General features: G+C 46.7%; 1 protein-coding gene across 1 annotated transcript in view; it reads left to right on the top strand.

Moving 5' to 3' along the window:
• Positions 1-2,037: 2,037 nt before the first annotated feature.
• ABHD10 (abhydrolase domain containing 10, depalmitoylase) overlaps positions 2,038-27,150 on the top strand; it is a 36,973-nt gene continuing 11,860 nt past the window's right edge. Inside the window, exons 1-2 of the mRNA XM_073542517.1 lie at positions 2,038-2,217; positions 10,236-10,419. Coding sequence (XP_073398618.1) covers positions 2,118-2,217; positions 10,236-10,419 — 284 coding nt within the window. The 5' untranslated portion in view covers positions 2,038-2,117. The remainder of the gene's footprint in view (positions 2,218-10,235; positions 10,420-27,150) is intronic.

Consider the following 27,150-nt stretch of genomic DNA (forward strand, 5'->3'; position numbering starts at 1 on the left):
TTCCAGTTTGCAACTAATATATCAAGACTTCACACAAAATAAATTCCAGCGAATTCTTCTACTGTGCAAAGGCTAGTATCTGTTAATTACAGTTCATAATTTCTGTGAAATTGTAACTTTACAGGGAATCTTTCATTAGTGTTGCCTGTTGTGGTAATCTGCAAGTAAATGTTGTATGAAACATGTGGCAGTCTAATTGCAATGATGGCTGTTGGAGAGAAATAAAATATGAAGTTATATTCTGCAGGCAGCTGCTCCCTTCTATTTGTCAAGGTAGTGTTGGAGCTCTGTACACAGGGAGTGTGGCTGCAATCACTTGCCTGTGTGTTTACTGACAGCCTGCTCTGAAGTGTATGCAAAACAGGCTGTCAGTCAGTGTGAAGGGCAGAGACTACAGAGTGCTCCCTATGTACAGAGTGGTGATACTACACTGATGCATAGAAATGTGCAGCTGCAGGTAAAATATAACTTGTCTCTTTTTTTCCCTGCATCTGCTCTTCCAATTAGACTGCTACGCGTGTTTAAAACTACTTGCTGACAGGTTCCCACAATGGCTGCAGGTTACTACATTTCTCATCCCCATCCATCACAGGTACCTTCTCACAATAGGAATTAGTCTCCTGTTTAGATGGGTATAATACAAATTTTGTTTTGTTTTAGAATTTGGAAAATGTAAGAGGTCCTATGCACAAGATATAGCTGCTGTACGAACAACGGCTCTCTGACTCCTCCATTCACAGGAGCGCTCCTATATTCTTTACGAGGTGGTGGTGGCTTATTTTGCCGACTACAAAAGAATTGATAGTCCGAAATCAGGCACGGTGGATCCTTATCTCCAGTTATCTGTTGGAGAGTCGGGAGACCCCCAGACAAGTTACACTCGGGAGGGGGGGGGGGGATAGACTAAAAATTGGTCTGTGTATGTTGGCCTTAAGTGTTCAGGGTCTGACATTTTCTTTTGTTATACTGCTGCCTTAAACAACTAGTGCCAAGTCTGAAAACTGTGATGCCTGAGTTTCCATCCAAGGCGCACATCAGTTTTACTTAGAATTTTTCATAACCTTCTGTAACTAGGTATCACAAAACTACAGCTACTTAAGCAAACTGTATTTTTGCAGGCACAACACATTTTTAAATCTACTGTATTTGTTTCTTATTTATGTCACACACATTGGCTATATACAGAAGAACAATGGCGCCAATATTAAAGCTGCTATTTTCCGTTCTCCTAAAATTACACACCACAAAACTCAAACTGCAACACTGAGATGGACAGTCTGTAGAGTTCTGGCCATTGCAGGATGGCTAGATGCGAATATTAGGCAGCACATCATGCTGGCGGCAGCGGTGGGGAACCTCAGGCCCCCGGACAGCGCAGTGCTTGGGCCGGCAGCTGTATTATGACGGCTGCGGCCCATTCATGTCTTCTTGCTCTGTGAGCAGTGCACGCTGTGTTCACTACTGACTGCTGAGGGGCGCGCAATGAAAGATTGCAGCCTGACATCAGCGCTAGGATGTACTTTGTGGGCGGAGTTAGCAGGAGTTGTACGGCCCCTGAAGGACGGGAAAAGTAGCCAAATGGCCAGAGGTTCTCTGGTGTGGAGTGTAATCCCTGCACTTATACAAGCCTTGGTACAGGGCAGGAAATGGGGCATGTGGCACTAGGTTTGGGACCTTTTTCCCCTCATCTTCATATCATTAATGTCTATCAGTCCTGTGCTTTCCATCATTCCGCAGCTTCATCTTGGTATCGGAATGCCAGTATGGGGAGCGCAGTGTGAAGTGCTCTGCTCCACCAATAAGGCACGTGCCTCTGCAGTGCCCCCTGGCGGCTGGATTTCGTCCTGCTGGTGAAATCCTATTTGGCATGCCAAGGGGAACCGACAGACTGATAAATGCAATGTGTAGAACAGAGCAGTTGCCATAGTAATTATAAGGATAACTGCGCTTCCAAAAAGACGCTGGGAGACCCCAAGCTCACACGTAACCCCTCCGTTATATCAAGCAGAGCGCTCAGGCCCGCCAGCCACACATGCCCTGTCACGTGTGTGTGCCCTAGAGGGCGTGTGTCACACTTCCGGGGACGTCAGAGTGGGCGGGGCTCACGGTGTAAAGCGATGGCGTTTATAGCGCTGGGCAGGCATCGCTCCTGGGCGCTGCGGCTGTGCAAGCATGAGGCGGCCATCCTGCAGCCCGGAGGCACCGGCCACCGTCCAGGTGAGTGTGGCCGCCAGGGGGCGCACTGCCCGTACGGGGTATTACACGTCCTGCATGACTGCCCGGGCTGGGGAGGTGTGCGGCATCACGGAGGTCACTGCACCACCGAGGGGTTGAGCATGCAGCGTTATTAGGCACGGCTGCTGGTCACACCTGCGCGTTATTACCGGGGTGAGGAGCCTCTCTCTGTCCGGGGCCGCAGTGACACCGGGCAAACTTGTTCCAAGGTGTCTGTGACCAGACGGAGGCATTGCTGCTGCCATCCGGCGCAAGCGGTCTTTTTTTTTCCTTTTTAGGTTTTCAATTGTAATAAGCAGAAATGCTGCTAATAATGAGACCGTGCGGTGCCTGCCATGTACACACGATACCGCAGGTCCAGAGACTGGCACTGCAGGGGGTGCTGAAAAGGGTTAATCATTCTGGGCCCCCGATGTCCCACAGATAGCGGTGTATCAGCCACCGCACTCCAGCCTGGCACCACGTGGGCTGCATTCAACCTCCTGATCCTCCGCCTCTCTGATGGCCAGTTTCTTAAAGGGAATCTGTCACCCCATTTTTCGCATATAAGCTGCAGCCACCGCCATCAATGTAACCTGAAAGATAAGAAAAACGAGTTAGATTATTCTCACCCAGGGGTCCGGTATTGGTCCGATGGGTGTCGCAGTCAGGGGCCGGGTCCTACCACATTCTAACGGTGACGTCCTCTTCTTTACTTCCCGTCATGGCTCCTGCGCAGGCGCACTACTCTGCCCTCAACACCTTGGTCGGCTACATGCATTGTTCAATCTCACACCTTGGTCGGCTACATGCATTGCTCAATCTCACACCTTGGTTGGCGACATGCATTGCTCAATCTCTCACCTTGGTCAGCCATTGTATACTTTGTACAGATCACTGATTTAATTAAACTGAACTTACCCAACTGCTATCTCAGGTGAGGTGATCACGACCTTTTGGTTTAAACTTGTGAAAATCACAAAATTAAATTGGTTTCATTTATAAACTCACTTTTTTTTTTCTTCACTAAAAATGCAGCAAAACCTGATACCTGCATTCTTGCACTTACTCATTGCTTTCTGTAGGTGCAAAAACGCTGAAAGTGACATGCTGTAGTCTTCTAAAATGCAGAAGTTTTCCAAATCAGTCAGGGGAAAAAAAATTGTGCGCGAGTTTTCTGAAATCTCATAGACTTTGCTGGTACTGTAAAACACCGCATATAATTTGCGTAAAAAAGGAGCAAAAACAACGTGTGAGTCAGAGCAGAGAAGTGCGCCTGCGTAGGAGCTCGATGATGGGAAGACACTGAGGGTGACGTAGGGATGCATCATCCACATAAAGCTATACTGTATAGATAAAGCTTTGTTACAGCCAAATACCTGGAAGTATCAAAAACAAAGCTGCTTTATTTAAAACTTGACATACTAAGAAAAGACATTAACCGTAGCGATAAAAATGCATTTAAAAAAAAAAAAGCCACTCAAAAACGCAGTTGCCTAATTTACCGACTAGGTGCAGAAATTCTGCAATGATGTGACGTATTATTAGAAAAAAACCTGTTATCAAAACCTTCATAAATTGATGATAAATCTGGCTGTTGCATTTTTGTGTGTCATGTTTTCTGGCATGGCTATTCTATATATCACTTTCTCTCAAGCATGTAGGAGTAACGCTTTGTTTTGGGCTTCAGTAAAAAGTTACACAGAATCTGTACAAGACAAGTAATGTGTCCATAAATATACCCAACTGTTTGGGTACAGCAATTGGTGTTAAAAGGCACCTGTCAGCATGTACTAGTCACTGGCTGTAGTATCCCAGCCATGTATCTTTTGTCCCTAAAACGCTGCAGCAATCAGAGGTTTAGGGCCTTGTTACACGTATCAATGTCCCAGCGATCCCACCAACGATCCAATGTGGATGGGATTGCTGGGACATAGCTGATCGCTGGTGATCTGTCACATAGACAGCCCCACCAGCGATCAGGACCAGCGAGCAAGCTGGTTTCCAATGTAAACAGCGGGTATCTAAGAGCCACGCGGATCCTAGATACCCGTTGTTTAACTTGGAAACCAGCGTGCAGCGTCGCTGGTCTCGCTGCCACACGCAGCAACGCACGCTGGCCAGCGGGAGGCCAACTATCAAAAAATGGCCTAGGACGATGGAGCGCGATCAGCGATACCCGGCAGGGGGTGTGGTCGCTGATCCATGTCACACACAGCGATCTCGCTGGTGAGATCGCTGTGGCGTCACAAAATCAGCGATATCGCTGTGTGTGACGGGGCCTTAACACTTTTAATAGCTGCCGGGGAGCGATCCACGCTAATGACTAGTTGTACAGGCGGGTCCCTGGCTGTCTCTCTCCACCTGATGACAGTGGCTGGCAAGCCTCTGCCTACACGCATACATGGGCACAGGCTTGTGAGTCACTGTCAGCAGGCGGGGAGAAGCCGCCGGGGACACGCCTGTGCGACTAGTCATTAGCTTGGCCCTCGGCTCGGGCATTAAACGATGTCTGAAAAATCATCTGCGATCACATGCGTGTTATTAGACTGTACTGCTGGCACCTTCACCACCATATGAAGGAGTGTTTTGCCTTCCTGCTTGTGACCCCTTCTACAAGTGATTTAGTGATTCGTATTCTTCCGTAAGTTGTAGTTATTAATTTGGATTTGCAAACCTCATTGATCACAAATTTCATCATGAAAGCACGTTAACTATTTCTCACTGTAATGTGTAGCGGAGTATTGTGATTACTTAAGAAAACAGCAGTATTATATCTGTCTAGCAGCTTGCGACAAAGCCGTTATTGTACCTACAGCAACCCTGTGTCCCAGTTATGAGCAGTTGATATATTCCGGACACACAGCAAAGTAAATGTAGCGTTATATAATGACTATTGAAAACATTCCCATGTGAAAGAGGAGAATACTTCATGAAAGCCTGGCAGAATCGCTTGTATCATCATGGTCACCGACCGGAAATGTATCATTTGGACTTGTTGGGTTCAACACAGAATTACATCTTGTGGACGGATCCACGACATGTTTTACCAAAACAAACAAAACACTGTACATATTGTAATTGTAAAAAGATGTTATTCTAAACCAGTCATCAAAAAATTCAGCTGAAGAAAACTTTTAGAACTGACCTACATTGTAGAATTTGAGGTGGTCTGACCCTTAGGACTCTCACCAATTGGCAGAATGAGGGAGTAGAGATGTACCATTTTAAACCCCTGTTTAACCCCTTCACCCCCAAGGGTGGTTTGCACGTTCATGACCGGGCCAATTTTTACAATTCTGACCACTGTACCTTTATGAGGTCTTAACTCTGGAACGCTTCCATTGATCCCGGTGATTCTGACATTGTTTTCTCGTGACATATTGTACTTCATGTTAGTGGTAAAATTTCATTCAAATAACTTGCGTTTATTTGTGAAAAAAATGGAAATTTGGCAAAAATTTTGAAAATTTCGCAATTTTCCAACTTTGAATTTTTATGCCCTTAAATCACAGAGATACGGCACACAAAAAACTTGATAAGTAACATTTCCCACATGTTTACTTTACATCAGCACAATTTTGGAACCAAAATTTTTTTTTGTTAGGAAGTTATAAGGGTTAAAAGTTGACCAGCGATTTCTCATTTTTACAACACCATTTTATTTTTAGGACCACATCACATTTGAAGCCACTTTGAGGGGTCTATATGATAGAAAATACCCAAAAGTGACACCATTCTAAAAACTGAACCCCTTAAGGTGCTCAAAACCACATTCAAGAAGTTTATTAACCCATTAGGTGCGTCACAGGAATTTTTTTGAATATTTAAAAAGAAATTAACATCTAACTTTTTTTCACAAAAAAAATACTTCAGGTTCAATTTTTTTTATTTTACCAAGGGTAACAGGAGAAATTGGACTGCAAAAGTTATTGTGCAATTTGTCCTGAGTACGCTGATACCTGATTTGTGGGGGGGAACGACTGTTTCGGCGCATGGCAGAGCTCAGAATGGAAGGAGCGCCGTTTGACTTGTTCAATGCAAAATTGGCTGGAATTCAGATCGGACGCCATGTCACGTTTGGAGAGTCCCTGATGTACCTAAACAGTGGAAACCCCCTACAAGTGACCCCATTTTGGAAACTAGACCCCCCAAGGAACTTATCTAGATATGTGGTGAGAACTTTGAACCCACAAGGGCTTTACAGAAGTTTATAACGTACAGCGGTACAATTAAAAAATTATATTTTTTCCACAAAAATGATCTTTTCACCCCAATTTTTATTTTCCCAAGGGTAACAGGAGCCTAAAAGTTATTGTGCAATTTGTCCTGAGTACGCTGATACCCCACATGTGGGGGTAAACCACTATTTGGGCGCATGGCAGAGCTCGGAAGGGAAGCAGCGCCATTTGACGTTTTTGGCTGGAATTGAGATCGGACACCATGTCGCGTTTGGAAAACTCCTGATGTACCAAAACAGTGGAAACCCCCCACAAATGACACCATTTTGGAAACTAGACCCCCTAAGGAACTTATCTAGATGTGTGGTGAGCACTTTGACCCCCCCCCCCCAGTGCTTCACAGAAGTTTATAATGCCCGGGTGTGAAAATAAATAATTCGTATTTTTTCCACAAACATGATCTTTTAATCACCATTTTTTTATTTTCCCAAGGGTACCAGGAGAAATTGGACCCCAAAAGTTGTCCAATTTGTCCTGAGTATGCTGATACCCCATATGTGGGAGAAAACTACTGTATGGGCACACGTCGGGGCTCGGAAGGGAAGTAGTGACGTTTTGGAATGCAGACTTTGATGGAATGGTCTGCGGGTGTCATGTTGCCTTTGGAGAGCCCCTAATGTACCTAAACAGTGGAAACCCCCCACAAATGACCCCATTTTGAAAACTAGACCCACTAAGGAACTTATCTAGATGTGAGGTGAGCACTTTGAACCCCCAAGGGCTTCACAGAAGTTTATAATGCCAGGGCATGAAAATAAAAAAATCGTATTTTTTTCCAGAAACATGATCAATTAGTCCCCAATTTTTTCATTTTCCCAAGGGTAACAAGAGAAATTGGACCCCAAAAGTTGTTGTCCAATTTGGCCTGAGTACGCTGACACCCCATATGTGGGAGAAAACTACTGTATGGACACACGTCGGGGCTCGGAATGGAAGCAGTGACGTTTTGGAATGCAGACTTTGATGGAATGGTCTGCGGGTGTCATGTGCGTTTGGAGAGCCCCTGATGTACCTAAACTATTGAAACTCCCCACAAGTGACCCCATTTTGAACACTAGACCCCCCACGGAACTTAACTAGATGTGTGGTGAGCACTTTGAACCCCCAAGTGCTTCACAGAAGTTTATAACACTCGGACGTGAAAATAAAAAAATCATTTTTTTCCACAAAAATGATATTTTTGCCCCCAATTTTTTATTTTCCTAAGGGTAACAGGAGAAATTGGACCCCAAAAATTGTTTTGCAATTTGTCCTGAGTAGGCTGATACCCTACATGTGGGGGTAAAACACTGTTTGGGCGCATGGCAGAGCTTGGAAGGGAAGGAGCACCATTTGACTTTTTCAACTCAGAATTGGCTGGAATTGAGATCAGACGCCATGTTGCATTTGGAGAGCCCCTGATGTGCCCAAACAGTGGAAACCCCCAATTCTAACTCCAACCCGAACCCCAACACACCCCTAACCCTAATCTGAGCCCTAGCCCTAACCCTAGCCCTAACCCTAAGGCTGTGTGCACACGCTGCGGATTTTGCTGCGGTTCCGCAGCGGTTTTGGCTGCTGCGGACCCCAGTAGCATGATTCCCTATGGGAATCAAAAACCGCAGTGCAGATGGTGCGGAATTTTCCGCGCGGATTATCTGCGGTTTTCAATCCGCAGAAAGAATTGACATGTCAATTCTTTCTGCGGATTCTCCTGCGGTTTGCCATCTCCTCTATTGAGGAGATGAAAAACCGCAGGACAAAACCGCAGAGCAATCTGCAGGTAAAACCGCAGGTCTTTTGACCTGCGGTTTCACCTGCGGATTTTACAAAATCCGCGCGGATGAATCCGCACCTAATCCGCAGCGTGTGCACACAGCCTTACCCTAACGGGAAAATGGAGATAAATACTTTTTTTTTAGTTTTATTATTTTTCCCTAACTAAGGGGGTGATAACGGGGGGTTTGACTTACTATTTATGGCGGTTTTTATGTTTGGCGGCTGTCACACGCTAAAAGACGCTTTTTATTGTAAAATAGTTTTTGCATCACCACATTTTGAGAGCTATAATTTTTCCGTATTTTGACCCACCGAGTCATGTGAGGTCTTATTTTTTGCGGGACGAGTTGACGTTTTTATTGGTACCATTTTCGGGCACGTGACATTTTTTGATCGCTTTTTATTCCTATTTTTGGGACGCAGAATGAACAAAAACCAGCATTTCATGAATTTCTTTTGGGGGGGTGCGTTTACACCGTTCTGCGTGCGGTAAAATTGATAAAGCGGTTTTATTCTTCGGATCAGTACGGTTACAGCGATACCTCATTTAGGTCGTTTTTTATGTTTTTGTCGGTTTTATGCAATGAAAACTATTTTATATAAAAAATAATTATTTTTGCATCGCTTTATTCTGTGAGCTATAACTTTTTTATTTTTTCGCTGATGATGCTGTGTCACGGCTCGTTTTTTGCGGGACAAGATGACGTTTTCAGCGGTACCATGGATATTTATATGCGTCTTTTTGATCGCGCGTTATTACACTTTTTGTTTGGCGGTATGATATAAATCATGATTTTTTGCTTCGTTTTTTATTTTTATTTTTTAAGGGGTTTGCTAAAAGGGTTAACTAATGGGACAGTTTTATAGGGCGGGTCATTACGGACGCGGCGATACCTAATATGTGTACTTTTATTGTTTTTTTTTTTTATTATTTTCAAAAAATGAATTTATTGGGGAATATTTTTTTTTTTTTTACTAATTTATTTGGCGATTTTTTTTTTTTTTTATTTTTTTTTTAATTTATTTTTACATTTTTTTTTTTTAATTTTTTTTTTACTTTATTACATAGTCCCAGGTGGGACATCACTGTCCTGTGACAGATCGCTGATCTGTCACATCACAGATCACTGTGACAGATCAGCAATCTGTCACAGGCATTGAAGCAGACTTCCTCTTGCCTGCGCTTTGCAGGCACTGAGGAAGCCAGCTTCCTCAGGTCCCCGAAGGCCCCCGTCGCCATCTTGGATTCGGGGGCCTGGAGGATAGGAGCCCCCCGCAGCAGCGCTGCACATTGCGCTGCTGTGGGGGGCTCAGGGAAGCACGGAGGGAGCCCCCTCCCTGCCGATGCTTCCCTTTAACTCCCGGTACACCGCGATCAAACATGATCGCGGTGTGCAAGGGGTTAACGTGTCGGGGGCGGTCCGTGACCGCCCCTGACACATAGTGCCGGGTGTCAGCTGTGATAATCAGCTGACACCCGGCCGCGATCAGCGGCGCTCACCATGTGGGCGCCGCTGATCGCGGTAGACGTACTATCCCGTCCACGGTCATACGGGCCCGGGTACCGTGGACGGGATAGTACGTCGGATGTCAGGAAGGGGTTAAAATGTCAGGTTTTTGTCATGTAAAAAAAAAATCATATCAGGAAGTATCATTTCATATCGTTTTACACCTATATATCTATCCTACACTGTTTTTTTTTTTTTCACTGTAAAATCCCCACCATGTGTGAACATATTAATCTTCTTCATCCCCATCTTAGAATATTTTGGCAAATTGCTAGTATATCAAGAGAATGTGTTTTATTATACCAGGTCGTGGGTGGATAAAGCATTGAGCTGCAGTGACTGTGAGGGAGCTGCAGCACCTATCTACGGCTGCCCCTTTATTCTGAGAATCAAGGACATCTTGGCAGAAAGTGATGGCATATAACCATGAAAAAGATCTTTTTAAGAATTTTTCAATGCAGTTTTTTGTTTGTATTTTTTACTTGTCTTTGAATTCCTTTCTGTTTCTCTCCAGTTTGCAGGTTGAAATCATCCATTCAGTACTTGGCACGCACAGATTTGCCAAAGTTGGCTTACCAGAAAGTAAAAGGCAAAAGTCCCGGAGTCATTTTCTTGCCTGGTTTTGCCTCAGACATGAATGCTCAGAAAGCTGTGGCCCTTGAAGACTTTTGCAAATCTCTTGGACACTCATTTATACGGTAACGCCAATAAAAACATCATACAAGTCTACTTTTTGTTTTGTTTTTTTGTTTTTTGTTTAAAAAGCTATGGGCACTTGTTCAGATTTTAATGCATTTGCTTTCGGAGTTCATTTTATTCTTAATGGAAAAAAAATAGCAAAAGCACGCATATTGTGCGGATTATCTGGGGGCGGCCATATGATTACAAGGTATGAAATTTGCATACTTGCAACTACATTCGGACTAGACTTGTTCGGCCTCACTTAATTCTCTTACCTTGAGCAAGGCTGCATGCTTGCATGCTGCATAATTGTAGTCACGCGTCACATCAAGTAGTGCGTGCAATGTGTGGATTCATAAGTCAGTAATCATAATGATTGCAGACTTGTAGCCTAAAGCTATGTGCAGAAATGCTGCGGAAATTTCAGCAACTCCCGCCGCGGGTAAAGTGCATGCGAATTCACATGCGTTTTTCCAGTGAAAAACAAGCGTTTTGTAAATGTTTTTCAAGTGGAATTCTTGCACATTACAAGCATCACTTGGAAATGTGACAATGTTAAAAATAATTTAAAAAAAAAAAAAAAAATATTGTTGTTCTCGCCTTCCGATGGCCCCAGATCTGCTCTGTGGCGCTCCCGGCATCTTCTGGTCCCAGTAATGCTTTGCTCGAAGGACCTGAGATGACGTCACGCTCGCAAAGTATTACTGGGACCGGAAGATGCCGGGAGCGTGGTGAGAGGCGGGAAGGACTTCGGGGGCCGCCGGAGTGTGATTATATCTCTCTTTTTTTTTTTTTTTTTTTTTTTTTTTTAATTCCATTTTTTACAGGATTATGGTACCCAGGGCCTGGAGGAGAGTCTCCTCTCCTCCAGACCCTGGGTATCAACCGCATCTGCTTACTTTGCGCATGGTGGGCATAGCCACATGCGGAAAGTAAGCGGATCAATGCATTCCTATGGGTGCGGAATCGCCGCGATTCCGCAAAAAGAATGAGCCTCCTGCAAATTTTTCCACAGTGGAAAAACGCTGCGAAAACGCAAAGTGTGCACAGAGCCTAAAGCCGGACAACCCCCTTTATTCGTCATAAATTTTCCTTTTGTGGCATTTCTAAACTTCCCTATTTGGGTATATTTGTTTCATTTGCTTAAAGTCATAAGCAAGATTTTATCTACCAAAATTCATCAGAACAGGCTGGTGGGGCATCAGAAACTACAAAACGGTTATTTCCTGGACGTCCCCCTGACAGCACCATGGAGGACGTAGTCCTCCTCCTTACAGGGACAGGAAAGCACACGAGAGGTTAAAAGGCCCCACCCCTTTTCCCTCAGTGTCTTTCCTGTCCCTGCATTGAGGGACATACGAGAGGAAGATCAACTTACCGGAGGGCGCAGGGGGATCGGGTGGCCAGTCCAAACCTTCCCCCTGCCGGGATGCCCAGGGCCGACACTTCCCAGTGGGGAGTTCCTCTGCCCCAAAGACAGGAGCAGGACGTCGCTCCTGGGGGGAGCCGCTCCTCCCGGTGGGAGGCTCTCGGCTCCAGGCTGTACTGCAGTGGCAGCCGAGTCCCCGCAGGCAGTGGTGCGAACGCCGCCGTTACAGAACGCCTGGGGTGCGTCAGATCCGGGCAGGAAGCGGCAGGCGTGATCTCGGCTATCGCGGGAGGACCCGTGGCGCGGCGGTGACGTCACGCGCTGACTTTGAATCAGCGCGCCAGCAGGCTCAGCGCACGCCAGCAGCTCACCGCAGGCTCAGCACACGCCAGCAGCAGCTTTGGTGGTTATGGACCCAGAGGGGTCAGTGCGCTTGGCGCAATCCACCCCCCACACCGCCTTCCCCGCAGCCCATGACGATTGACCCGACTATCGATGTTGTGTATCATACAGGAGAAGGGTACCCCAGCCCCCCGACAGAGGCTAAAGTTCCGGCCAAGGCCACATCTAAATCTGTCAGATGCCCGGTCTGCAGGGTAAAGTTGCCAGACACCCACATCAAAACTCTCTGCGGACCCTGCACTTCAAGGGTTGTAAGAGACGAGCAACTGTCCCTCCTTGCCGAGATGCGATCCCTGATGCGGGAGGAAGTACAGGCCTCCAGATCCAGCCTCTCACGGCCACAGTCCCCCAGGCCGGATGCAGCCGAGGTGGGAGATGGAGCTATCCTAGGAAACAAGCTCGCCTGAAGGGTCAGACCTCCGGGACTCGGATCCCGAGGAAGAGGGAGAGATCCCGACCGACAGGTGGGACCAAGGCAGGAAAAACCTGTTTAGACTATAGGACACTGATGACTTGGTGCAGGCGGTAAAGGAACACCCTGCAAATTGAAGAAGTTCCTAAACCGCAGTCCCGACAGGACCTGATGTTTGGGGGACTGGTTGCTCGGAGACACTGTGTTCCCTGTAAGTGAGCACATTAAGACCATGGTCCTAGAAGAGTGGAAGGAGGCAGAACGTCGACTCATGCTGTCCCGGAACTTTAAGAGCCTACTGCCTTTTGACCCAGAGGAAACTCGATTGTGGGAGGAAATTCCTAAGATCGATGTTCCTGTAGCTAAGGTTACCAAAAAGGCCGCCATCCCCTTCGAGGACTCGGCAAGTCTCCGAGACACCGATGGACAGGAAGGCGGATGTCCTGTTAAAGAGAACATGGGGAAACGGCGGCGGCCCTCACTAAGGTTAACATAGCAGCCACCTCGGTGGCCAGGTCCATGTTCCTATGGGTGGGGCAGTTGGAAGAGCACTTAACCAACAAGACCCCTAGATCCGAGATCCTAGCTTCCCTCCCCCTGATGAAATCAGCCACGGCGTTTCTTTCAGATACGTCGGCCGAATCAGTAAGATTTGCAGCCAGAAACGGCTCCCTTTCCAATGCAGTTTGGCTAAAGTCCTGGTCGGGGGATAATGCTTCAAAGGCGAAGCTTTGCTCCATCCCCTTTTCAGGCTCAAGGGTGTTCGGACCAGCTCTAGATAGCATCTTAGAGCAGGTGTCTGACAAAAACAAAGGGTTTCCAGAGGAAAAACCCAAGCGTCCCCAGTCCTTTCGGAGGGGGCCCTTTTTCCGGAGACAGACCGACTTTAGGAGCCAGGGTAGATTCAATAGAAGCTCCTATAGAAACGTTCAGAGCCAAGGGGGGAGAAGCAAAGCCCCTCTTTTTGCATCAACCTCCGGTCCAGAAGGCAATGACGCCATAGGCGTCGGGGGAAGACTGCGACACTTCGCAGAGAGGTGGGGCCAGGTAACTCACAACCATTGGGTCCTCAGAACCATCGCAGAAGGTTACAGCATAGAATGTTGTTCCTCTCCCCCCGACAGATACATTGCCCCCACCGTAGTCCCGGAAGGCTCTGCCATGTGGGCAGACCTACAGAACATGCTCAGGTCAAAGGTCATAGTGCCAGTTCTGCAGTCGGAGAGGGGAAAGGGTCACTACTCCTCCCTGTTCTCCATTGCAAAACCATCTGGCGAGGCCAGAACTATCATAAACTTGAAACCTCTAAATGCCTGGGTGGTATGCAAAAGGTTTCGGATGGAATCAATACGTTCGGCAATTCATCTTGTAGACAGGAATGCCGTTGTGTACTCTCGACCTGAAGAGTGCGTATTATCAGGCCCCCATCCATCCCTCATCTCGGACCCTGCTAAGATTCGCAATCAGACTACCGGCCCGGACCTGCCACTTCCAGTTCCAATGCCTTCCATTCGGGCTGGCTTCAGCCCCCCGAATATTTACAAAGCTGGTAACAGAGGTAGTGGCCTACCTGAGAAACCAGGGGGTCCCTATAATACCATACCTAGACGACTTTCTCCTAGTCACAAGATCAGAAGAGAGGCTCATTCCGGACAGGAGCCGAACGATGAGAACATTGGAGTATCTCGGCTGGCTTATCAACGAACAGAAGTCGGACCTAAAGCCAGAAAGCAGGAAAATCTTCCTGGGAGTCCTTCTAGACTCAAGAAGCAGAGTATCCTTGCTACCAGAAAAGAAGCAGCGGATCATTCAGGACAGAGCCAAGAGCCTCCTAAAACATCGCTCCTCCATAAGAGGGGCAATGGAGGTCCTGGGCCTGATGACGGCCTGCATTCTGTGCATCAGATGGGCCCAGTTCCATTCGAGGCCCCTGCAAAAATAAATCCTCGGAAGATGGGACAGACGTCAGGATTCACTAGACGGGCCCATATCATTGCCAGATCTGGTAAAAAGATCTCTACAGTGGTGGATACAGCCCAGAAACTTACAGGTGGGCGTGCTATGGACAACCTCGCCATACGTGGTAATCACTATAGACGCCAGTACGTGGGGATGGGGAGCCCATGTAGAAGGAAGAATTTTCCAGGGAAGATGGCCAGTCAGCATCAGAAACTGATCCTCCAACTTCAGTGAGCTCTATGCGGTCTGGGAAGCCCTGCGTCAGAACCGGTCGTTAGTGAGAAATCGACACGTCCGAATACTGTCCGACAACACAACGGCAGTCTCGTTCCTGAAGCACCAGGGAGGCCTGAGACATCGACCACTCCAGGCACTAGCAGGACGAATATTCGCTTGGGCAGAAGAGGTTGTCCTCTCGGTAACGGCAATCCACCTGGAGGGTTCTCAGAATGTAGTGGCAGACTACCTAAGCAGACAGCAGGTCTGCCCGACAGAGTGGGAACTAAACGGAGAGATCTTTCATCAACTATGTCAGCGTTGGGGGACCCCCAGTATTATTATTATTATTATTAATAATAATAATAATAATAATAATAATAATAATAATAATAATAATATTATTATTTCCATGGTGCTGTACATGAGAAGGGGGATTACATACAAATTTATAGATATTGTTAACAGTAAACTAATTTACAATGACAGACTGGTACAGAGGGGAGAGGACCCTGTCCTTGCGGACTTATTCTACGGGATAGCGGGGAAGAGACAGAAGGTCCGGGGTGCAGTAGCTCTGGTGGTTATGAGGCGGCATCTCAGGCAGTGGTGAGGCGGCAGAATGGTTATTGCAGGCTGTAAGCTTTCCTGAAAAGATGGGTTTTCAGGTTCCATTTGAAGGATCCGAGGGTGGTGGATAATCAGACGTGTTGAGGCATGGCATTCCAGAGGATAGGGGATATTCGGGAGAAATCTTGGAGGCGGTTGTGTGAGGAATGAATAAGTGTGGAGGAGAGTAGGAGGTCTTGGGAGGATCGAAGATTACGTGAGGGAAGATATTGGGAGATTAGTTCAGAGATATAGGGAGGGGAAAGGTTGTGGATAGCTTTGTAGGTCAGTTTTAGTAGTTTGAACTGGATTTGTTGGGGAATTGGGAGCCAATGGAGGGATTTGCAGAGGAGAGAGACAGGGGAGTAGCGAGGAGAGAGATGGATTAGTTGGGCAGCAGAATTGAGGACAGACTGGAGTGGTGCAAGAGTTAGCAGGGAGGCCACAGAGGAGAGTGTTGCAGTAGTCAAGGCGGGAGATGATGAGGGCATGTACAAGAGTTTTAGTAGATTGAGGACTGAGGAAGGGACGGATTCTGGAAATATTTTTGAGTTGGAGGCGACAGGAGGTGGCAAGAGTTTGGACGTGTGGTTTGAAGGACAGGGCAGAGTCGAGAGTTACTCCAAGGCAGCGGATTTCAGGTGCGGGAGAGAGCGTGATGCTATTTACCATAATAGATAAATCGGATAGGGAAGATACGTGAGATGGAGGAAAGATAATGAGTTCAGTTTTGTCTATGTTGCGTTTTAGGAAGCGAGAGGTGAAAAAGGAGGATATGGCTGATAGACACTCTGGGATTTTCGACAGCAGAGGTGTGACATCTGGGCCAGAGATGTAGATCTGAGTGTCATCTGCATACAGGTGGTACTGGAAGCCATGGGACTTTATGAGTTGTCCGAGGCAAAGAGTATAGATGGAAAAAAGTAGGGGCCCCAGGACAGAGCCTTGGGGGACTCCAACAGAGATGGGGCGGAATGAGGAGGTAGCATGGGAGTGGGAAACGCTGAATGTGTGGTCAGAAGGGTATGAGGAAATCCAGGACAGGGTAAGGTCTTTTATGCCAAAGGAATAAAGAATCTGTAGCAGCAGGCAGTGGTCAACAGTGCCAAAGGCAGAGGACAGGTCAAGAAGGAGGAGGATGGAGAACTGTCTGTTAGCTTTCGCTGTGAGTAAGTCATTAGTAATTTTTGTCAGGGCAGATTCAGTGGAGTGGTGGGGGCGGAAGCCAGATTACAGGATGTCAAGGAGGGAGTTAGATGAGAGGTGGGAGGAAAGTTGAGCATGGACATGCTGTTCAAGGAGTTTGGAAGCAAACGGGAGCAGTAATATGGGGTGATAGCTGGGCATAGCAGTTGGGTCAAGGTTAGACCTGTTCGCAAACCGGAAGAACTCAAAGGTTGCCAGATTCTACTCCCTGAACCCGGCGGACCAACCGGATGGAGTGGATGCCCTGAGCCAGGCCTGGAAGGAACCCCTCCTGTACGCTTTCCACCACTGGCGCTTATACCGGCGGCACTCAGGAAGATCTGCGAGGACCACGCGACGGTGGTGATAGTGCCATACTGGCCAAGGAGGAGTTGATTTCCGCTGCTAGGGGCCATGGCAGTAGGAAACCCAGTCGAGCTACCCCTATCATAGAATCATAGAATCGTAGAGTTGGAAGGGACCTCCTGGGCCATCTGGTCCAACCCCCTGCTCAAAGCAGGATTCGCTAAATCATCCCAGTCAGATGTCTGTCCAGCCTCTGTTTGAAGACTTCCATTGAAGGAGAACTCACCACTTCTCGTGGCAGCCTGTTCCACTCATTGATCACTCTAACTGTCAAAAAGTTTTTTCTAATATCTAATCTGTGTCTCCTCCCATTCAGTTTCATCCCATTGCTTCTAGTCTTTCCTTGTGCAAATGAGAATAAAGTTGATCCTTCTACAATGTGACAGCCCTGTAGATATTTGTAGACAGCTATTAAGTCTCCTCTCAGTCTTCTCTTTTGCAAACTAAACATTCCCAAATCCTTCAACCTTTCCTCATAAGACAGGGTTTGCAGACCGGTCACCATTCTGGTCGCTCTTTTCTGAACTTGCTCCAGTTTGTTGATGTCTTTTTTAAAATGTGGCGCCCAAAACTGGACACAATATTCCAGATGAGGTCTGGAAGGAGGACCCGATCCGCCACCCAGATCCAGCAAGACTACATCTCTCGGCATGGATCCTGAAAGGAACATCTTGAGAGCAAAGGGCTTATCCGATCAGGTCATATCCACTCTACTGGCCAGCAGGAAGCCGGTAACATCCGCAATCTACCGGAAGATATGGAAGAGATAGTGCCTGGAAGGTGGCAGGTCTGACCTCCTGGCAGGTACCCCCGACCTCCCTAGTGTTCTAGACTTTCTACAGTCGAGGTATAATAAGGGCCTTAAACCCAGCACGTTAAAAGTCCAGATTTCGGCCTTGAGCTCCTTCTTTCACTACCCTTTTAGCTTCCCATCCTTGGGTGGTAAGATTCATAAAGGCCACGGAGCGTCTTCGCCCCACAATTAGGCAGCTCACCCCGCCATGGGACCTCGGCCTGGTACTCAGATCCTTATGTAGGGACCCCTACATCCCTAGTGAAAGGATGACCATTTCAACTCTCACTCAGAAGACGGCTTTCCTTGTAGCCATCACAACGGCCAAAAGAATAGGAGAGATCCAGGCCCTGTCCACCAAAGATCCATATCTCCAGATCAGAGAAGATCATATAATCTTAAGATTAGATCTGGCATTTATCCCCAAGGTAGCCTCTTACCAGAATATAAATCAGGAGATAGTGTTACCATCCTTCTGCAGCAATCCCCGCAACGGGAAGGAACAGCATCTCCACTCTCTAGACGTAAGACAGGCAGTTATAAGCTATCTAGAGGCCACCAATGACTGGCGTATTGACCCAAACCTGTTCATCCTCTTTGGGGGTAGAAATAAGGGAAAAAAGCCTCTAAGGCGTTCATCGCAAGATGGATCACCTCGGTAATTTCGGACGCCTACCAGTCGGAAGGCGCCAGCCCGCCAGATTCCTTAAGGGCCCACTCTACCAGGGCAGTTTCGGCTGGGCTGAGCGCGCAGGCGCCTCAGTCGAGCAAATCTGTAGAGCGGCAACCTGGGCAAGCCTTAATATGTTTTGCAAACACTACAAGCTTGATGTGCTATCAGGCCAACATACTGCATTCGGGAGAAAGGTTCTCCAGGCAGTGATCCCACCCTGAGGAGGTGCTTTGGTACTCTCCATGGTGCTGTCAGGGGGACGTCCTGGAAAATGGGTATTAAACCTACCGGTAATGATGTTTCCAGGAGTCCATCCTGACAGCACGGGTAGTTCCCTCCCTGTTTATGTTATGTCATATGATGTAATATGATATAATTAAAAGAATTATTGCATTATCCACGCTGTGGTACTCGTTAAATCACTGAGGGAAAAGGGGCGGGGCCTTTTAACCTCTCGTGTGCTTTCCTGTCCCTGTAAGGAGGAGGACGTCCTCCATGGTGCTGTCAGGATGGACTCCTGGAAACATGATTACCGGTAGGTCTAATACCTATTTTTAGAACGCACGGACACCTAGGCACAGTACCACAGGTGAACCTTGTGACCTAGAGTTCACTAGTAACCAAAAAGTGACTGGAGATGGCTTTGTAACAGTAGTTTGAGGCTTCCTGGGTAATCCTAGGAAAGAAAAAAAAACAACAAAAACTGTAGACTTGGTTTAGAGTCTGAAGAACTGGTTACAGGATGTCGCGTAACCCCTTCCCGACATGCACACATGTACTCCTCAGTGGGAGCTGCGTTCTCGCAAACAGCAGTACAAGTACACCGCGCACTGATTGTGCGGCCTCACACTGAGCGCCGCGTTGATCGGGCACGGGTGTCAGCTCTGTGTGGGAGCAATGCCCACGATCGGTGATGACACGAATGTGAATAAAAAATGGTACCGCTAAAAACGTAATCTTGTCCCGCAAAAAACAAGCCCTCAAACAGCTCCATCAGCAGAAAAATAGTTATAGCTCTCAGAATAAAGCAATGCAAAAATAATTAAATTTTTTTCTATTAAATAGTTCTTATTGTGTAAAAGCGCAAAAACCTTAAAACTATGTAAATTGGGTATCGCTGTAATCGTACTGACCCGAAGAATAAAGCTGCCTTACCAATTTTACCACACATGGAACAGTGTAAACATCAAAAAAAAATAAAAAATTCCTGAATTGCTGTTTTTTGTTCATCCTACCTCCCAAAAATTGTCATGTGCCTGAAAATAGTACCAATAAAAACGTCAGCTCATCCCACAAAAAAACAAGCCGTTACTTGGCTGTCGGCCGAAATATGGAAAAATTATAGCTCTCAAAATATGGTGACGCAAAAACTATTTTTGCAATATAAAGCATCTATTAGTGTGCGACAGTAAATCTGCTGCCTCATAGTGAATGGATCACTTGGGGGTTTCATCTGGATCACGTCACTCAGATGTAGATGGAAACCCCGATGTAAGTGCTCAGTGTAGAGCACCGGATAAATGTTATCCAAAATGTTTCCAATAAAAGCTTCAACTCAATCCACAAAAAAAGCAAGTCCCCAATCAGATCTGTCATCTGTTAACGGAAATATAGGGGCTTCCACGTTACTGGTAGCACAAAGGCTCTGGAAAACCAAAATGACTCCTCTCACCCCAGAAGAAACTGAGCAAATTCCGCACATCCAAATGCCCCACTCCCTTCTGAGCCCCAGTGGGCCTAAACTACATTTAGTGCCCACATGTTTGGCATTTCTGTAGTGAAGGGAGCCTAATTTACAGGTGCGTGTCTCCATAAGCACGGGCTGGGCATAATGTACTGGTGACTGCATTGGCAGTTTGCAATTTTCACTCAGCAACATCCACTGCTGCCTGTTTCTGGAAAATGCCCATGGAGTCAAAATCTTCACTACATACCGTATATAGTCGAGTATAAGCTGAGATTTTCAGCCCGTTTTTTAAGGCTGAAAGTGCCCCTCTCGGCTTATCCTCGAGTCATATACGCCAGGGGGTCGGCGGGGGTGTCAGATCATACTTGACCCCTCCTGGTGCGGTCTCTGCTGCCCCTGCTTCTCCCATGGTCTCCGGCGCCTGTGTTCAGCGGTCACTTGGTACCGCTCATTAGTCATGAATATGCGCATGTTCATGACTGCTGAAGAAAGGAAGAGCTGCCGGAGACCGTGGGAGAAGCAGGGGCTGCAGAGACCGTGCCAAGAGGGGGTAAGTATATGCAATATTCACCTGTTCCCGCGCTGCTCTGTCCTCTGGCTGTGACGTTCAGGTCAGAGGTCATGACGTGGTTAGTGCGCACCCTCTGCCTGAACAGTCACTGACAGAGGACCCGGCAGACAGAGTGGCGCGCTGTGGTGGAACGGTGACAGGCGAATATCTCAGGTGCCAGGGCCCTGAGCCAGCGGCGACATCGGCACCTGTCCCCCAACGACGAGAGGTGAGGTGTTTTTTTTTTTTTTTATATATTATAATTCGCAGCAGCTTAAGGAGCCATAGCCTTTATGGGGCATGATCTATGGAGCATCTTATGGGGCAGCATATGGGGAATGATCTATGGATCATTTTATGGGGCAGCATATGGAGCATAATCTATGGAGCATCTTATGGGGCCATTATTAACCATGTGCAGCATTATATGGGGAGTATTTTGTATGGAGCATCTTATGGGGCCATCATGAACTGTATGGGGCTCCTGATTCAATATGGATATTCAAAAACATTTAACCTACTAATGTCTCAATTTTACTTTTATTGGTATCTATTTTTATACTGCTTTGAAGAAAGCACTATCTTGTAATCCGAACGCTGCTAACTTCTGCTTCTTATTATGCAGTTGATTTTCCGCAATTAATGCGGCCCGAACCGCTACACGCACAGACTCCATTGAGGTGTCGTTTCGAAGCCAGCGTCCACGAGTGGTGTGCTAAGTAATTTTCGTGTCGATCGGATTTGTAGTTTTTGCGCATTTTGCGTTTGAAAAAACATTTTCCTCAATGCATTTCAATGGGAAAATGTTGCCACAGGGAAAACATGCCCTGAGGCGATTCAAATGGCAGTTAAGCTCATTGATATGCGCAGGCAGACCCAGTTACTATGACAACGCCTACGAACTTCACATGACCCCCCCAGGACACAGTTTCTGCCACATAATTTCAGCTCTTAAAGCGAAACCCACAGCACAAATGCAAATCTAGCTTCATCACATGACGCATGCCCCTGAGAGAGAATGTGCGCCAAAGTGGATTTAGAAGCCCAGTGAGCCAAACTGGCTCTTAAAGGGCCGACGCGCCAAAGTGATTCTTAAAGGGCCGGCGCACCGAAAAGAGTCTTAAAGGGCTGGCGCGCCAAATCGAAAGCTGAGTGACCCCAGGCTCCAAATCGGAGGCTGAGCCCACCCTGGCCTCCAAATCGGAGGCTGATCGACCTTGGCCTACAAATTGGAGGTTGAGCCACCCTGGCCTACAAATCGGACCCAGAGTGGCCCCGCTCACCAAATCGGACCCAGAGTGACCCCTGAGAGGCACCCACAGTTAAAACGGATCCTGCGTTAAAAGTCTTGCAGGGGCAGCCCAGGCACCATTTCAAAGCACTATCTGTACTTCCTTCAGGAAATACACATCTAGTTATTTTTGAAATTCACCAGTAGCTGCTGCATTTTCCATCCTAGGCTTATACGTGAGTCAAGTTTTCACAATTTTTTTTTTGTGGCAAAATTACAGGGGTCGGCTTATACTCGCGTATATACGGGTATGTAGATAAATTCTCAGAGGTTTAATTTCCAAAATTGGGGGTCACTTGAGGGGGATTTAGCTTTTTGAACACTTAGGGCCTCTTTATATGGAATCCGCAAACTTTTCCAAGAAAATCTGTGTTCCAGGAGGCAAATAGCGCTCCGTCCCTCCCGATTCTCTCCGTATGGCTCAGTAATACTGTACAGCTACGTATGGAGTATTGCCACATTCAGAAATTGTGGGACAAATTTTGGTTCCAATTCTTACCCATTTCCAAGTTTTACATTTTCATACTGGGGCCTAACATACAATCTTGGTGTAAAAATGTAAATTTTATGTTCATTGCTCATTGGTATAATAGTCTGTGACACACCTGTGGTGTCAATATAATCACTGCACCCCGATATGAGTTCATTAGTTTGTAAAATGGAGTAATTTATGGGGGGTTCGTCTGTGTTGGCACCTCAGGGGCGCTCTGCCAATATAACATGGCACCCTCAAACAAGTGCAGCAAAATCTGCACTGTAATGTGTTTCTTCCCTTCTGAACTTTGCACTGTGCCTCAAAAGTAGTTTTCGACAACATATGGGCTATTGGTGAACTTAAGAGAAATTGCACAACAAATTTTGGGATCCATTTTCTCCTGTTACCCTTGTGAAAATACAAAATTTGGAGCTAAAAAGATTTTTGCGGGAAGTGGTTTTTTTTTTTTTTTTGTATTTTTTTTCCGCAGCTTAACGTTATAAACTTCTATGACATGGCCAAACGTGACATGGTGCCCGCTATTTCAAAAATCAAATGGCGCTCCTTCCCTTCCTACCTCTGCCATGTTCCCAAACAGATTTCCCCTACATGCAGTGGGGAAAAAGTGTTTAGTTTTGTGCAAGTTCTCCCACTTAAAAAGATGAGAGGCCTGTTTTTGACATCATAGACCACAACTATGCGAGTCAAAATGAGAAAACAAATCCAGAAAATCACCTTGTCTGATTTGGTAAGATTTATTTTGCAAATTATGGTGGAAAATAAGTATTTGGTCACCTAAAAGCATGCAAGATTTCTGGCTCTGACAGACCTGTAACTTCTTCAAGAGGCTCCTCTGTCCTCCACTCATTACCTGTAGTAATGGCACCTGTTAGAACTTATCTGTATACAGCCTCAAACAGTCACACTCCAAACTCCACTATGGTGAAGACCCGAGAGTTGTCAAAGGATACCAGAAACAAAATTGTAGCTCTACACCTGGCTGGTTAGACTGAATCTGCAATAAGCAAGCAGCTTGGTGTGATGAAATCAACTGTGGGAGCAGTAATAAGAAACTGGAAGAAATAAAAGACCACTGATAATCTCCTTCGATCTGGGGCTTCACGCAAGATCTCACCCTGTGGGGTCAAAAGGATCATAAGAACGGTGAGCAAAACTTCCAGAACCACACGGGGGGACCTAGTGAATGACCTGCATAGAGCTGGGACCACTGTAACAAAGGCTACCATCAGTAACATTCTACGCTGCCAGGGACTGAGATCCTTCAGTGCCAGATATGTACCCCTGCTTAAGCCAATACATGTCCGGGCCCGTCTGAAGTTTGCTGGAGAGCATTTGGATTATCCCAAAGAGTATTGGGTGAATGTCATACGGTCTGATGAAACCAAAGTAGAACTGTTTGGTAGAAGCAAAACTTGTCGTGTTTGTAGGAGACAGAATGCTGAGTTGCATCCAAAGAACACTATACCTACTGTGAAGCATGGGGGTGGCACCATCATGCTTTGGGCCTTTCTCTGCAAAGGGACTATGACGACTGATCCATGTACATGAAAGAATGAATGGGGCCATGTATTGTGAGACTGAGTGCAAACCTCCTTCCATTAGCAAGGGTATTGAAGATGAAACGTGGATGGGTTTTTCAGCATGATAATGATCCCAAACACACCGCCAGGGCAACGAAGGAGTGGCTTAGTAAAAATCATATAAAGGTCCTGGAGTGGCCTAGCCAGTTTCCAGTCTCAACCCCATAGAAAACCTTTGGAGGGACTTGGAAATCCGTGTTGCCCAGCGACAGGCCCAAAACATCACTGTTCTAGAGGAGACCTGCATGGAGGAATGCACCAACATGCCACCAACAGTGTATGCCAACCTTGTGAAGACTTACAGAAAACATTTGACCTCTATCATTGCCAATAAAGGATAAATTACAAAATATTGAGATGAACTTATGTTAATGACTACTTATTTTCACCATAATTTGCAAAATAAATCTTGCCAAATCAGACAAGATGATTTTCTGGATTTGTTTTCTCATTTTGTCTCTCATAGTTGTAGTCTACCTATGATGTCCATTACAGGCCTCTCATCTTAAGTGGGAGAACTTGCACAATTGGTGGCTGACTAAGTACTTCTTTCCCCACTCTATGGAGTATCGACATGCTCAGGTGAAATTGCACAACAAATTGTATGGTCCATTTTCTCCTGTTACCCTTGCGAAAGTAAAAAAATAAAAGGTCTAAAGGGAAATTTTTGTGAAAGAAAAGTAAATGTTTGTTTTTTTACTTCCGCATTCCAAAAATTCCTGTCAAGCACATAAAGGGTTAATGAACTTCATGAATGTGGTTTTGAGTACCTTGAGGGGTGCAGTTTTTAGAATGATGTCACTTTTGGGTATTTTCTGTCACATTGGCCCCTCAAAGTCACTTCAAATGTGAGGTGGTCACTTAAAGAAAAAGGTTTTGAAAATTTTGTTGTAAAAATGAGAAATCGCTGGTCAAATTTTAACCCTTGTAACGTCCCAACAAAAAATTGTTTAAAAAATTCTGATGTAAATTACACGTGTGGGAAATGTTGTTTACCGTATAAGCCGATAAAAATAGATACCAGTAAAATTAATTGAGACATCAGTAGGTTAAATGTTTTTGGATATCCATATTTAATCAGGAGCCCCACATAATGCTCCATGCAGTTCATGATAGCCCCATAAGATGCTCCATACAAAATACACCCCATATAATGCTGCACAAAGGTTAATAATGGCCCCATAAGATGCTCCATAGAATAATATGCCCCATATGCTGCTCCATAAAGGTTATGGGCCCATAAGATGTTCCATAGATGATGTTCCATAGATTATGCCCCATATGCTGCCCCCATAAGATGCTCCATAGTGTTAGGCGTCGGGTTCCTGCAGCTGCACAGCAGGAATCCAGAGCCATGCAGCCAGCGGTCTCCCATTCCCCTCTGACCTCTCAGGGACCTACACAGCAATCTCGGCGATCCAGACGCCCTGCTCAGACCAGCTCTCTTGGTCTGGTTGTTGCGGCCACCTCTGGACAATCAATAGTAGCACAGCCTGCTCTGCAGCAAACCACTCCAGAGGCTAAGTCCTCTCGCCGCGCTACTGGGCATGCTCACAAGACTATCTCCCTGTGGAGATCGGGAGTCACGTGCTCAGGTCCTTCTCCTGATCTGATTGGTCCATCTCAGATCTTGAAGGTCCCGGAAGCGCACGGCTAGAAAAGGCCTGCATGGCCGCTCGGCCATGCGCTAGTATAGACTCTAGTTGCTACCTGTGTGAATGATGACGGATACATGTGCCTGCGAATGACTCATTAAGATCCCCTCCATCTGATATTACGTGTGTGGATAGGGACTTTGTATTAGAGTCAACGCCAGTCAGTGGCATGATACAGGCCACAGTGCATATCTTCACCTATCTAGCGTCCGACAGTGCGCCTCCTCTGGGCACTGACGTATAGCGGCTGAGTCAGTCGCTGCAATCACCAGCATCTGTGGGCGTCCGCGGTAGTGATGCCGCACACACGGTAGGTCTTCTAGACGGACCCTGACCCTCTGCCTTGGGTTCAGCTCCTGTGACCGATTACCGTGCGTGCAGTTCTCTGAGACCTGTGAGTGCAACAGGCTCAGTATTTACGTTTAAGTTCTAAGTGTCTCTGTGGAGATAACAGAGTACGCTCAGTGCACACCGGGTGACGTTCAACCTGTGTGCGATATACCGCCATACTGTGCGTCTGCCATTATCTAGCAGCGGTGTAACACCTACTGCACGGTGGACCCCGGGCAGCGGACGCACTTATTTATTAGTGCGTTCCGCCGTCCCTAACACATAGATTATGCCCTCATGTGCTGCCCCCATAAGATGCTCCATAGATTATGCCCTCATGTGCTGCCCCCATAAGATGCTTCATAGATTATGCCCTCATGTGCTGCCCCTATAAGATGCTTCATAGATTATGCCTCCATAAGATGCTCCATAGATTATGCCCCAATATGCTGTCCCTATAAGATGCTCCATAGATTATGCTGCCCCTATAAGATGCTCCATAGATTATGCTTCCCCCATAAGATGGTCCATAGATTATGCCCCCATATGCTGCTGCATTTAAAAAATGACATACTCACCTCTCTGTCACTGGAGGCCAGGTGCCGGTGTCACTGCTGGCACCTGAGATATTCACCTGTCGGGGGGGTCCATCGCTGCTTGCTGCTGTCTGGCACGTCATCTGTCAGTGACGTTCAGACTGCAGGGGGTGCGCACTAACCACGTCACCGTGCCTGAACGTCACTGACAGATAACGTGCCAGACGGCAGCGATGGACCTCGGACAAGTGAAAATCGCTATGCTTGTCTGTCCTGGCGCGGTCTCTGCAGCCCCGTTCTCCCACGGTCTCCCTGCCTTCAGCGGTCACGTGGTACTGCTCATCTAACTCATGAATATGCGCATTTTCATGAGTTTAATGAGCGGTACCATGTGACTGCTGAAGGAAGGAAGGGAGATCGTGGAGAACCTGGGTGCTGCAGAGACCATGCCACGAGGGGTAAGTATGACCTGACACCCCCTCCGACCCCCCCCCCCCCCGGTGCATATGACTCGAATATAAGCCGAGAGGGGGACTTTCAGCCCCAAAAAATGCGCTGAAAATCTCGGCTTATATTTGAGTATATACGGTAACTATTTTGTGCGATATAACTCTGATTTAACCCCTTCCCGACCAATGA

The sequence above is a fragment of the Dendrobates tinctorius genome, unplaced genomic scaffold, assembly GCF_039654945.1.
Source record: "Dendrobates tinctorius isolate UK_male_01 unplaced genomic scaffold, ASM3965494v1 ptg000127l, whole genome shotgun sequence".
NCBI lineage: Eukaryota > Metazoa > Chordata > Amphibia > Anura > Dendrobatidae > Dendrobates > Dendrobates tinctorius.